Source organism: Halictus rubicundus, chromosome 1 (assembly GCF_050948215.1).
Source record: "Halictus rubicundus isolate RS-2024b chromosome 1, iyHalRubi1_principal, whole genome shotgun sequence".
NCBI lineage: Eukaryota > Metazoa > Arthropoda > Insecta > Hymenoptera > Halictidae > Halictus > Halictus rubicundus.
The window spans coordinates 14,678,292-14,691,627 of record NC_135149.1 but is presented as its reverse complement, the minus strand read 5'-3'; the positions used below and the strand labels follow the sequence as shown (position 1 = coordinate 14,691,627).

Here is a 13,336-nt window from a genome sequence, read left to right as displayed (position 1 = left end):
CATGGAAGGCTGAGATAAAAGAGAAAAGATTTTTTCATATATTTGACTAAATATTTTGCGTATTCGAAATACTCTGTTTATTGTCAAATTCCCACGCATTTCCGAGCGTTCCTCTTTCGCAGAGATAAGACAGAATTCTCAGTGGATTACCGTAGGCTAATGCACTGGACATAATTCAGTGAGTTCGAGAGATCCCGGACATTATGTGTTTCCGGGTATGATCGCTGTGCAGAACAGGTATTTCGAATTCAAGTCGACGTCGACGCACCTGAGGGACCATGCTAGTTCGGATAGCTCTTTGACCATGGACAGGGCTCGCGTTAATACGTTCCTCGGCAAATTACGTAATGGTGATAAGCAAAGACACATCTTACCCTATGATCCGACGGGAATCATTATTTCGTCCGGGCAGGATATGCACGTGCTATTATCTATGTAGACCATGCGCGGGCCGTGCTCGTGTTCTTCGTCGGAACTCCTCCGGCGTTCCGGAATTTCATTTCAAGTTTGAATTGCTTGATCTGATTTCTCGCGGTAGTTGCCACCGTCGACGTCAATTCCGGATACTTTCGTCTTAGAAAATCGAGTATCTCGCGCTCACTTAGGGCCTAACTTCCGTGAAAACAGTAGCATCCACTTTGAAATTAAATTAGCTCGCAAAGAAGTTCTCAGCATTCTCGATAATTAAATGCTTTGAAGCTTAGTGAAACGTTAATATTCAATTTAATATATCGGTTTTTGTTACAATATTTTTTATGCTTTAAGAACTAATAACTTTTTTAAAATTGAACCGAACAACTTGAGCCTTTTTGAGATGTTGGAGGGATTACTCCTGGTTCTTGCAATTGATGTGATACCTTGATCTTTTATACTTCATATGCAACAACCTGGTATATTAGAATTTCCACTTTTCCATTTTATTGAATTCTCTGAACCGTGGATGCTAATTATTGCTCCCATGAAAATTAATTTTCTGGTCGTGCAGTGAAAGGCATGTTATGACATGTTCAGATGATTAATAAACTTGGCAGCGTCAATATGAAGTTTATTAATTTTCCATCGGACGGAAATGATAGTTTTATTGCCGCGATGTCGTAACTCGTTATAAGGGATTGCAAATTTTATCGGAATTTTCTCAATGATAATTGTCGGTTATTAACCCCTTGCCCTATAATATTGACTCAGGGCCGTAATGAAAATGCTACGCAAAATCAATTCAACATATTTATTTCTATTAAGCGGAGATATAAAATCTATAATTTTATAAAACTCATGAGTCCGGTTAAGAGCCAAGACTCCGTAGTTTCGTGATACGGTAGAGCGACCACGTTACCGACAAAAATAGGCGAAAAATGGTTTTACGTGCCTCAACTTTTCGTCCGTATATGAGAATATTTTTCGTTGGGAAAGGGCTCATTCGAAAGAGGAAGGTTCAATCCAGCACGCGCTGGTCATGAGCTGACGAGATTCTGCAGATATTTGGTAATATAAGCATTAGAATTAGGCCAAAAATTGACGATGTGCATGCCGTGGAATCCAAGCATTTTTATGCCATTGGATGAGTTTTCTGGATGAAATCGGGTGTAGTGCGCGCTAGAAAATATCTCCGGCTACAAATTGAGCTATATTTTGTCTTGATTCTCTGCGAAATAAAGCCAAAAACTTGAAGCACGTTTCTAGCATCAGAATTCATAATATCGATAATACAGAGCAAAAACTGTGACAATTTTAGTCACAGAATTAAGATCAGTCGGATCAAGACTAAGACGGATTTTAAGTCAGTGGCTGTGATGATTAAACCTGTCCATCCGCCCATAAAAAAATATTTTTTACATATTTTTGAGTATACAGTGAATTCTCGATTTATGTCAACAACACGGGTCTTGCCAACGTCGGGTATCGTCCGGGAGACATACCCGAGCCGTGTTATGTTTACACTCTTACTTTACGGTAGTGGGGACATATGTAGAGAAAGCACTGTACTATAAACGTGCAAGGTTTCATAAAAATCGTTGACTGACAGCGATGTTCTCGGAAACGTTTCCGTCAGTTCGAGAGTCGAACGAATCATGACTGGACAGAGACAACAAAGACACGGTGCAAGAAACAGAGACTTTCCGGACGACCTGATCCCTCCTCGGAACCGCGAAAATACCGGGAACTCTGTTGGTACTTGGCTTCGGACGTTCCACTTTTCGACCGCACGGATCATTACTCACGGGCGAAGCCCGTTATTAACATTCTCACAGGGCCAGTTCGTTCGTTTCCCATCTGGCGGAAGAACTGTAGCGACAACGGATGATGGATGTCGGCGGGGGATCGGTGTCCCCGGTTGCAGCACCGTGGCAAATTGTCCACGGTCTTATTAGCCGCTGCTAGAATTTCGGTGTTTTTGGCGTTAATCGCGCGTCCTCGCCGTCTGTCTAGCCTGACTCGCGTCGTCGTTCCCCCTCGCAAAACACGCTACCGTCGGAGTCCTGAGATACCAGGCAGTCTCCGGGAGTCCGTAGGCAGCTAAAAGGCGTCGCCTTGAACGCCGAAGTGAAAGGAGCAAAGCCGCGCGGGAAGGACAAAGAGGTCGGGAAGTTGCAGGAAGAGATAGACGCAGGAAGACGGCTTCTAGGTCCGTCCTCAAAGCTGGAATGCCGGAGGCGTTCATACACGTTCTCTTGGTAGCTAGCCGCGCCGCGCCGAGTCCACGGCAACGTGCAACGACTCTCTCTCGTTATTCACCAGAGTCCTGTTTATTCGACTATCTGTCTGCTATCAACCGGCCGCAAGTTTCCGGGTGACATTGTTTCGGTTTACTTTTCAGCGACGTTCGGGCTCGCTTGTTCCGAGTTTTGATGGTCGGGAACGGTCCGGTGATCTCCGGCGCACCAACTTGTCGGAACTACCAGAGACCTCGCCGATAGTTGGTCACACTAGATTGGGGATTCGGCATTGTTTCCGGTCAGATCGGGTTTTCAGTTGATGGGAGAGCATCGGTTTTCGGGAAATCGCCTCGTGGTTTTCTTCGTACGATCTTTTTTCTCGGGTTCTTCTGTATGACCCTAGTGTTGCTGATGTTACCATAATACGCTGATTAATTAGACTTTTTCGTCTTCATATCGGCTTGCAAATTGTAGAAACTAAGCGACAATAGATGAAAGTTTGTCCCGCCTAACAAGCTGGTCCTCTTGTAATAACTTTTCAAATGTGCGTTTGTATTATGCACAGACTTCCCCTTAAAGGGTTTGCAGCGATAAGGAGACAGTTATACGTATTCCACATTTTTTGTTATGATTTTATGTTATTAAAGTGAAGAAAATAATACAAGAAAGAATAATATAATGTTTCACTTGGTGTAAAGTGATTTCAGCTCTAAACGATAAATATGGTGGTTTCGCAATTAATTTTACATGGCATAAAAATTTAGAATTTTTTTGTTTTTTACCTAATTAGATAGCTTTTATTGGAATACGAAAATAAATTATGTATTCTGTAAAAAAAAATGATTTTGCTTTCCATACCAGTATTACCTGTCAAATGGTTTCCACTGTACTGCATCACATCAATGTTGGATAGTTTCGAATTTCTTGATGCGAATTAGGTTAACTGTTCGGTAGTTAGAAATCTTGGGATTTGGATCGAGTTCGATGTACAGATGTTTCGAAGTTCGAGGCTGGGATTAAGTTAGCCGTTCAGGATTGATATCTATTGTTGTAGAATTGGCAGAGTTATAAAGATTTAATGCCATTGGACTTCGAAGCTGTTGAACGCGCTCGCGTTGTAACATAGACGAAGTAATACAAATCGCAAATAGGCACACACACTCTCATTAGGTTCCAAACGACGTAGACCGCATTCCATGATCGAAGGCTGACCGCTCCTCGTTGCCGAGGCGACGAAATCGTCGTAATGACGTAATCCGATTAACTCATACTCGTTAACACTTGCCAATATGGGTGAGTAATGATCAAGGTCTTGTCGAAGACGCAGCTGGTGCGTCTAGATCCGAAGCAACGTAGATCCCCTATTCTATCGACTATTTTTAAATCGTTACGATGCTGTTTACAGGCACGGAAATCAAATTTACTCGGAACGTTATTCATCATTTCACGAAATTTATCGTTTTAGTTAATCGGATGCGTCTGCTGTGCGAGAACACCGAGGCCAGACTAAAGTAGAATAGTGCAGTGGATTAAACTGATAAATTACTTTTATTCGCTAATAACATAAGCGAGCGTGCTGAAGAATCTTGACGGCAATATGAACACTGATTTTTTTCGAACATTCATTTCGCCCAAGATACCTTCTTCCAAATAATGATACAAAGTTACTTTGTAATTACAAAGTGATATTTCAATTTAACTCAAGAATCAGTATGGATAGTCTTTTTATTTTTAAAATATAAAACTCAGGCACTTACAAGTTTAATCTCTAACAACGGGATCTCAAGGTGGACTGATTAGGAACGACAACGTTAATAATATATTGTCCGAAACTTCAATATCTGTATATATACAAAAGGTAACTGTTCTGACCTTGAGGTGACCTTGAGATCTCCGAAACGATATATATAAAGAATGTTTACCTCACAATATTTCCCGCTCTATACCATGCAAGTTTCGTGTACATAATTTTCCTATATTATTACAAATACAGAAATATTCAAGGTGGTCATAGTAATTGATCCACCCTGTATATTAATCGCATGTCCGGACGTATCCGTATTGAATCGCATTTCAAGGCTGCGTGTAATATCTAAACAAGGCTCGAAGGAGTATAAATAGTACCCTGAAGCGTGAAAAAGTAAAACAGAAATCTATCCGATTTAACTATATAAGATAACGATAGGGAACGAGGCTATAAATGCGAATGATACAAGTTCTGCTGAAAAAAAAACTATATAAAAACAGAAGGATGATTGTGAATGTCTAAAAAAGGAAAAAATGTAAACTATTATAAAACAGTCTGTTTCTTTGATTGCAGAACATCCTGGACAAGTTCAATCCGGGAGCGAGACAGCTGATCAATGCCGGCAAAGCATATTTGAAGGCCCTTCATGGTGAGTGAATTAAATTGAATCTCTGAGAGAGTAGCGAGCGGGGGAAGGGGGGTTGGAGACAAAAAAGGGGATTCGCTCGCGAGACAAATAGCGACGGACGAACGATAGCGGAGTGTTAAGGATGGTTCAGGGTCGGGGGGGTAGGCGAGGGGGCAAGGTTTAGGGGAGGAGTTAAAATGAAGAAAGAAAGAACAAACGAGCCGGGAGTGAGCTTTATGCCGTCTCCTGGGTCCTGTTTCAGGATCGAATTGCCAGCTCGTCAGAATTGCACACTGGAGGGGTGTCGTGGCTTCCATTTCGTTCTTTCTCTTCGGTGTTCCCCGCGCGCCTGTCACCGTGCGTCCTCCGTTTTTTTCTTTTTTCTTCCACGTTCTTTTCGACCTTTCCGACTCGGCTGCCGATCGATCGCGATCGTCTTTTTTTCTGTTTTTGTGTTTTGTTTTTCCTTCGTTCCGTTGGATTAGCACGTCCGGTCTCTTTTCACGGGATGCGTAAACAGGCGTTATCTCGGCTGGTACCCTCGGCTGCTCATTCAATCGTGCTCTTCGACTATTCTTCCACGCTTCCGCTGCGTTCACCGGCGAAAACGAAATCATGCGTGTACGCCGGAATTGTTGTTGTTTGTGGATCGGTCGATCGTGATACACGTCATGCTCGTATGGGCACGATATTTTCTTAATTTTATGGTACGGCTGTTTCATGGTGTTTCTTTAGCTGTGAGAAATCACTGTACTTTTAGAAATGCAATACTTTTTATTAATTTCGATTTACTCGTTGTCGATCAAATCAATCGTATTGTTTCTTCGGTCCAGGCACGTGAGAATTGATATTACAGTGAATTCTCGATATATGTCAACAACATCGTCCAGGAGACATACCTCTCGAGCTTCGGGGCCCCTCACGGCGTAAACCACGCGGTAGTGGGGATAATCCCGCGACGATTATCATCCAGGCCGTGGCGACATATATAGAGAAATCACTGTACTTCATCTTACCATTTCATTACAGAAATATTACTTTTTATACGTACTATTAACATTACTTGCTGTAAGGTCTTGATGATTTTAAACCGAGATTATCGCACTGATCTGTTAATTATACTTCACTGCCGTGTCTAATTGCAAGTGTCAAATCGCAGATCAACCATTGTGTACCCACAGAAACGTTTCGAATGAATTAAGATAGATTCCTCTGAGGAATAAATGAAACATGGCTATGCAACATAATTACATACGTCCAACAATAATAAAGTGAGAGTGCCGATTGTATTCCGTTCGTGACCCACGCGTCATTCACCCTCCCTCGTTCTCATGCCTCTCCGATCATAAATATCGAACCTAATCTACGATGAGAGAATGATTATGCAACATTGCCTCATAACAGACGTTAACGTCGCGTCCAGCGACTCGTGGGCAATTCGATTTTCCACGCTTCACGGTCGAATTCTTTCGCACAAGAAGCCAACGACGTTTTTTTTTTTCGTTCCCTTTGATCGTGACCACGACGATCGATCATTTTCGCGAATTAACCTACTGGCCTTGAAAACGTCCCTGTCACAGGAATCCAGAGAAATATGCGGGCTTCGGCTTGAAATTGATTCTCCCGTCAGTTGAACCGCGATTGATCCGGAAACAGGAGCATCTCGCAGAAAGATCTGACCCTGAGGTCAACGCTGATTGAAATCCCAACACGCGATACGTGTCATTCGTTAATTGCGTTTCTTTCTGTCTTATCCGTCTTCATCCGATTCTATCACATTTATTTCGCTCGGAATAAAACAGGATTTCCCGAGACACAAGTCGAAGACGTCGTTGCCGAAGGAAACGCAAAAATTGAAATTCCCTGTTTGTCTTTATTTAAAGATATTTACTTACATTCTCGAGAAAGAAAGTTTCCGCTTCCCTTCCGGCAGTTCACGTCTCGTCCTCGAAAGTTTCCAAGGGTTAATCCAATATTTATTGAACTTTGGGAACTTTCCTCTTTTGTTCCGGGTTAGTGTAACAGAAATTCGTCTCCATTGCGACTCAACTCAACACCTTGGCCTTGCATTCGCTTCAACGATATTCTCGGGATAGCGGATAGTTCTACCTGAAGTTCTCCATTGTTCTGGATACGACGTCCCTCTGTCTTTGCACAAAGACGATCGTTATATCATGACCGAACTGCACACTCGATAACATTTATAGACACTAAATGCTTAAATGTTAATAATCTTGACTCTTTGCACTCGAAGCTATTTTAACCTCGAAACGAAACATTTCTTCCGACCTAGAATATTTCCTTTCTGTATATATATATTTTTCATGTTATACATACGAAAATGATGCAATTTACTCCTACGATACTGAAATGTTTAGTAATTTATTAAATGCAAGCAAATTTAATAATGTAAAAAATATTTTGAATAATGATACAGCAATCTTTAGTGGTGCCTTACAGTCACCATTCGAGTGCTAAGGGTTAATAATTTAATTTAGGATATTAAACTAAAAACTATAGATTTAAAAAATTGCTGTGCCATTATTCAAAATATTTTTGACGTGATTAAATTTGTTTGTATTTAATCAAGTACTAAACATTTCAGTATTGTATGAGTACATTGCACCATTTTCGTATGTATAACATGAAAAAAGAATTGTATAAATATTCTAATTCTGATGAAACGTTTCGTTTTTGAGTTAAAATAGCTTCATTAAAGTAGTTTCATTAAAATAGTTAGATTAAATTTAGGTGAAATTTTTTAATTAAAATAGTTTGACTTTTACGTTGTTACCAAACCAGCATTCGTATTTTTCATCAATCCCGATTAAGTGTTAGCTCTTTTCGACGAAGGCCTAATCTGAAACTATATCTTCGCTTGCGCGTGGCATCCTTCGTTTATGGGACTGCCCGAAAAAATTCCGGAGTAGCGGGCACAATATCGGTGAAAAAGAAAAAAATAGAATATCCGGGAAAAAGCTCGGTCCGGACTCGAGAACAGTGCTGTTTTTGACAATCGATCGACGCTCGATGGTTGACATAGTGTAGCGCTCGGTCTCTCGAAATCCTCGGGCGCCCGACGCGGCCTCGCGAATCGCAGTCTATTATGGCTGATAACGGAACATCAGGCGGAGGAAAATCGTTATGGAGCAACGGGAACGGACCCCGACGAATGCGAGCCAGCTGGAAAGCTCCGACTCGTAAGCGGAGCTTAAATCTGGCTTTGTCACGGTGAAAGCGCACACGTGGAACCCATGAGGTGATGCTTGCACCCTGACGATGGGGGTGGGCCTAGGTTGCTCTGTCGGGAGGGGGGGATGTCTATGGCGTTCCCGAGCGATCGCGAACTGACGGGGAGAAAGTGAACGGGGGTTGGGGGGTGCGGGGAGGGGGGTAGCCGTGTGAGCATAGGATTAGCGAAGGGAGAAGCGTGGAGGACAATCGGCGGGGGGTTGGGGGGAGGGCAGAGTGCGGGGGCGTTGTGAAATGTACGCACGGGAACAAAGAGAGAAATGGGCTCCGTCCTGGGTGAACAGGAACATGTGGAGGAACGAATAAAAAGGGACCACCTGTATACACGGGAGGTCAGTGGAGACTGCGAATGGGTGCGGGAATTCTGCGAACGAAACTGCGAGCAGCCGTGTGTCAATTTTAGCTAAGTAGATGTCGAATTGTTTTTTAATGCGCGGCTTCGATTAATTGGTTCGAGCGGAAAAAAGCACCGGCGTCGAACAGTGTTGGGGCTCTTTACAGTGTTTGTTTTCTCGATATATGTCAACAACACGGGTCTTGCCAGCGATATATATCGTCCAGGAGATACTATTATTCTTTGATCCACGCTGAACGTCGTACCCGTATTAAATTTACACTCCGCGGTATATCCCGCGGTAGTGGGGGTAGTTCTGCGATTTTTATCAGCCACGTATTTGCGACACATATCGAGAAAACACTGTATTATGCATCGTTTTGAGATAAATAAATACGTTCACTGCTGCTGAAAAGTATGTGCACGCTTTCTTAATTAATTGCGATCGCGTGGAAAATAGTTGCGACGTTACTTACAATTGACCGTAGGAAAGGGGACGCGGCATCTTATGAGAATAGACCAGTCGCGAGGAAGAAAAAGAAGCATAAAGCAGGGAGGGAAATGCTTATTCGCTGTTTATAACGCCCGCGGGTGCTTTAAAGAAGAATACCAGAGGAAGCCGGGAAAGCTAAAGACAAAGTTTGTGTAATAAAAATAGTTCCTCCGCGGGAAAGGTATAATATAGCAAACCGGGGAATCAGGATTAAAATAAAAGCGTCAGGAAAGAGGATTTCAAGCATACGGGGACACCGTTTCGGAGAGGAACGACACGCGAAATCTGTATTTCCTTTTTTCTTTTTCGTTTCGTTCACAGACGGAGCAGAGATTTGTCTAGATATGAAACGAGTTATTCTAACTCGTAAATTCGACGGCGGTGACGCACACCTCCCGTTCTCCCGTAACAATGGAGTACGAGCTTCCGTGTTCCGAGGTCCTGGAACTAATCCACGACGACACTTTCTGTCTTTCTTAGCACGCCGCCCCGTAAATATCTTCCTTAAACGCTTCCTTTCCTCCCGTATTTACTCGGCAAACACACCTAATAAATTCTCGTTGCACTCGTCATGCTTCTGCAAACATACGTTCCGCCATGGAATTTCCCCTTCCCGAAAGTTTATATCGCTCCGCGATCTGCAAGGACAACACGCGCTGCTCTGTTCCCTATGGAAAGGATAAAATACCATATTCCAGCAGAGAGAGAGAGAGAGAGAGAGAGAGAGAGAGAGAGAGAGAGAGAGAGAAATGCATTTCACAGCCTTCAAAATCAATTTGCTTTTCAACCGAACAGAAGAGCGATAAATTAGATCGTTGCATGTGAAATTTCCGATTTTAACATGCAAATGTTATAAAGCGTTTCGATCACAAGGAATACTATTACAATCTACAGGTTTGATGTATATCGCTTTTACAAAGCCCTAAGATCCTATCTTCAATTTTAATTCACGCGTCCAATTTCAGTTTTGAATCAATTTTATTTGAACCTCGATCAATGCGATTTTCGTGCATTCTGTTTACACGTGTATACCGTATATTGAGGACAGCTTTATGCGATTTTTGGTCAAAATGCAGGTGATTAATCAACGTACAATTCGTTGATGGTAGAGAAGCTACAAAACGGAGATGACAATCTTGTAAATGGAGAACGTGAATGAGCGAAACGTGCAATTTCAAAAATGTCGAAAATCAAGAAATTTGAAATTCATTTACGTTGATCAAGATGGAGACGTTTATTCAGAAAAATTAACGTTACTGTTAGATCGATGACGAGCAAGCCAGCCACAGATTTCCGATTTTCTTCGGATATACAAGTTCGAGCGAAAAAAATCTTTTAGTTCGTCGGGTCTTAGTTTTCCCATTGCTCGTGAAAAATTAATTCCTAATCGTGTTACCTTTCCCTTCAGCGGTATCCTGGTGTCCTCCAAACTCCTTAGGAAACTTAAATGCTTCCTTTGCCGAGGCTTTTCCGAAGTTTGCGACTTTTTCAACGGTTTCAGCCTTTAATCGTGGCCGAGCACCGAGGTAAAAAGCTTTCTAATTCTGTCCTCGGGGAGCCATGAGAAATCTCATTAACTCTTATTAAACATTATATTAAATATTTCGCCCTCCTCCTTCAATTTTCATCCTTCGTTATTTTTTTACATTTTATCTCTTTACATTATCCCTTAATGTTCCGAAATACTGTCAGGAATGAAATGTGTTCAAATTATTTTAAAATTTATTTGATAGTGAAAATAATATATTTTTGTCCTATGCTTTTAAACAGTTTTGAATTATTTCGAGTGAAGTTAAAAATTCACATATAATGTAATGGAGATTATAAAGCACATATTCTGTCCCCTTGAATAATTATTGTAATATTTATTCTTTCGACTCGACTGATGGAAGCTCCTGTTCAGAATGTTTACTCTTCTCCAATTTAATGAATATTTCACGAAAACGTGAAAAAATGCGATGAGCTCGTTTTGTTTTTCTTTTTTTTTTTTATTAGAAATGTTGCAATTGCACATTGTAATTCACAGCACATCAGATCAAGCATGCAATTCCGACTTAAATTGCGCTCCAGGTTAATCGACCTGGCGAACGCAGACATTGCGAGAACGCAATGAATTATGCAAAACGCATGTTAGGCGCTTGGCAGCTCGTGACCCCGTTCCGTAATTCATAAAATCGTAATGCCTGAAATTCCCTTGTCGTGTACAATACTTAAATTCTCGGGAATGAAGTTTGCGTGGGTTCCGCTGTCTTCCAATGAAATGAATGGAAACGAGAAATTTAATCATCTCAAATGAATTATCTCCCATTTCCCTACAATTTTTTTCCACGGCTCCAAGTATCTCCCTAATGCTTATTCACAATTCATACGAAAGGAGAAAATCATTTACTTCACGACTAATAACAAAATATGCCCAGCCACTTTATAAAGAAAGTGTGCAAATTTTTCAAATTTCGAAAAAAGTATTTCCATCCGTCCGTCCCCGAATTAGCTCGTCGCTGCGCGCAGCTTCTCTAATCTGAACATCTCTCTTGTTGCTCTGACGCTGGTTGCTCAACTTGGCTTCGTACTTGAGACGCATTCCGCGAGATTGCGATAAATTATGCAAAATGTGGAGCAACCACTTCGCAGTCTCCAACCTTGTTGCGCAACCACTTAATCGTAATTCCCGAAATTCCGCGGCCGCGCGAAAGAACAGGGTGGAGGGGAGAGGCGGAGTCTAGGCCCGCGAACATTTTCGCGTATCGTTGCAATGGCCGCCGGTCGTGCGGTGCGGTATGTTCGATCCAATTAGGTTCTTCGAACCGTGGCTCTTTCTTCCGTCCCGGTCGATTGCGAGTTCGATCCTCTCCTTTTTCCTTCGGATCGCAGTCAGGGAAATCAACAGACGCTTCTTGCGACCGTCGGTATACCTGCTAGGAGCATTAATTAGGGAGCATTTTGTCGGGGGCAATTTATGCAGCCATCGATCCCTTCCTCCGGGGCTCGTAAAAAGGGGATCTACGAATCGCTCGACTTCTTCGCGTTCGGCCTCTCGAACGAGAGAAGAAATCGATTGGCCGAGCTTCAGAAATTCGTGTACGAATCATCGGGGCGAGAGGGGTGTGTTTCTCGGTCTGTTTTCATTTCTATTCATTCGATTCTCGAAGTTTGTTTTACGCACGACGGATATGCCAGAGATTGTGGATGACGAAAGTCGTGTTTACGCTGGAATTGTTGCCGCACGGTGGCGCTTAAAATAAGTTGCCTCGAAGATGCGATTCCAGAACGGTTATGGCTTATAGAGGATCGTGTGTCGGCGCAAAACATCAGTTTAACGGGCACGTCTGATAAGATCATTCGATAACATTGTTTACAGTTCGCGACGAGAACGGAGAACACAAAGCTTCGCTCGCGATGCGAATAGGGATCGTAAACTGCATTTACCTGCTGCATCGCTGACTGTAATTGGTAGCGCAGACGCATATTTCAGTTGATTAATCTACGTAAGAACAAACGTTGCACCGTTACGAGCAATTATACATACAATATTTCATAAATACGTACATATATTTTAGAGATTATATATATGACAAGTATAAATCGATTTCATTTGGTGTATCAAGAATCTAATATAATACCTGTCAAACTGACTTACACAGTTTAAGGGAAAAATCTATTTAGTTGTATTAACAGTTGTTGCTGCTAATGATTTATTTATTTTAAAATTAAAATAAATTATATTTCATTTATAACGTGACAGTATAACACATCTCGCAACGCAGACAGAAAGAGATCAATTATTTTGCAGTATGGGAAGAACGTAAACAGGCGAATAGTCTCGCCCTAAAGAGTCGTATGAGGGTTAACGAATTTGCTCGATTGAAGAAATATTGTTACAGCAATAAGTGAGCATTTAAAAACGTGTACCGAATGCTACCCACTCGGATGAAATAAATTCATTTCCGAGAAGATTGCTGCTGCTTTAAGTCTGATCTTTGAATTCGCCACTTCAAATGCAACAGCTTACAACGGTGGGGAACGAAGGACATTTAAGTAGACAGTAGAGGCGAGTTTTCCATGAACAGCGGATTACTGGGAACAAGAAAGAAATTTGTTTGCCGCGAAAACAAGCGGTATTGACTCGGCCGGTATTTTTCCAAAGTTTGTTCCCGCGTTCAGGCGACGATGAAGCGGCGAAAGGCGGGCAAGAAAAGAGGGATGCTGGCCAGTGTATCAGCAGCAAGTA

At 42.0% G+C, this 13,336-nt stretch overlaps 1 protein-coding gene across 2 annotated transcripts in view; it reads left to right on the top strand.

Moving 5' to 3' along the window:
* Positions 1 to 13,336, top strand: part of Irsp53 (Insulin receptor substrate 53 kDa) — a 249,342-nt gene that overhangs the window by 89,097 nt on the left and 146,909 nt on the right. For both annotated transcript variants that reach the window (XM_076788691.1, XM_076788700.1), the window contains exon 3: positions 4,975 to 5,050. In XM_076788691.1, the coding sequence (XP_076644806.1) occupies positions 4,975 to 5,050 (76 nt within the window). The remainder of the gene's footprint in view (positions 1 to 4,974; positions 5,051 to 13,336) is intronic.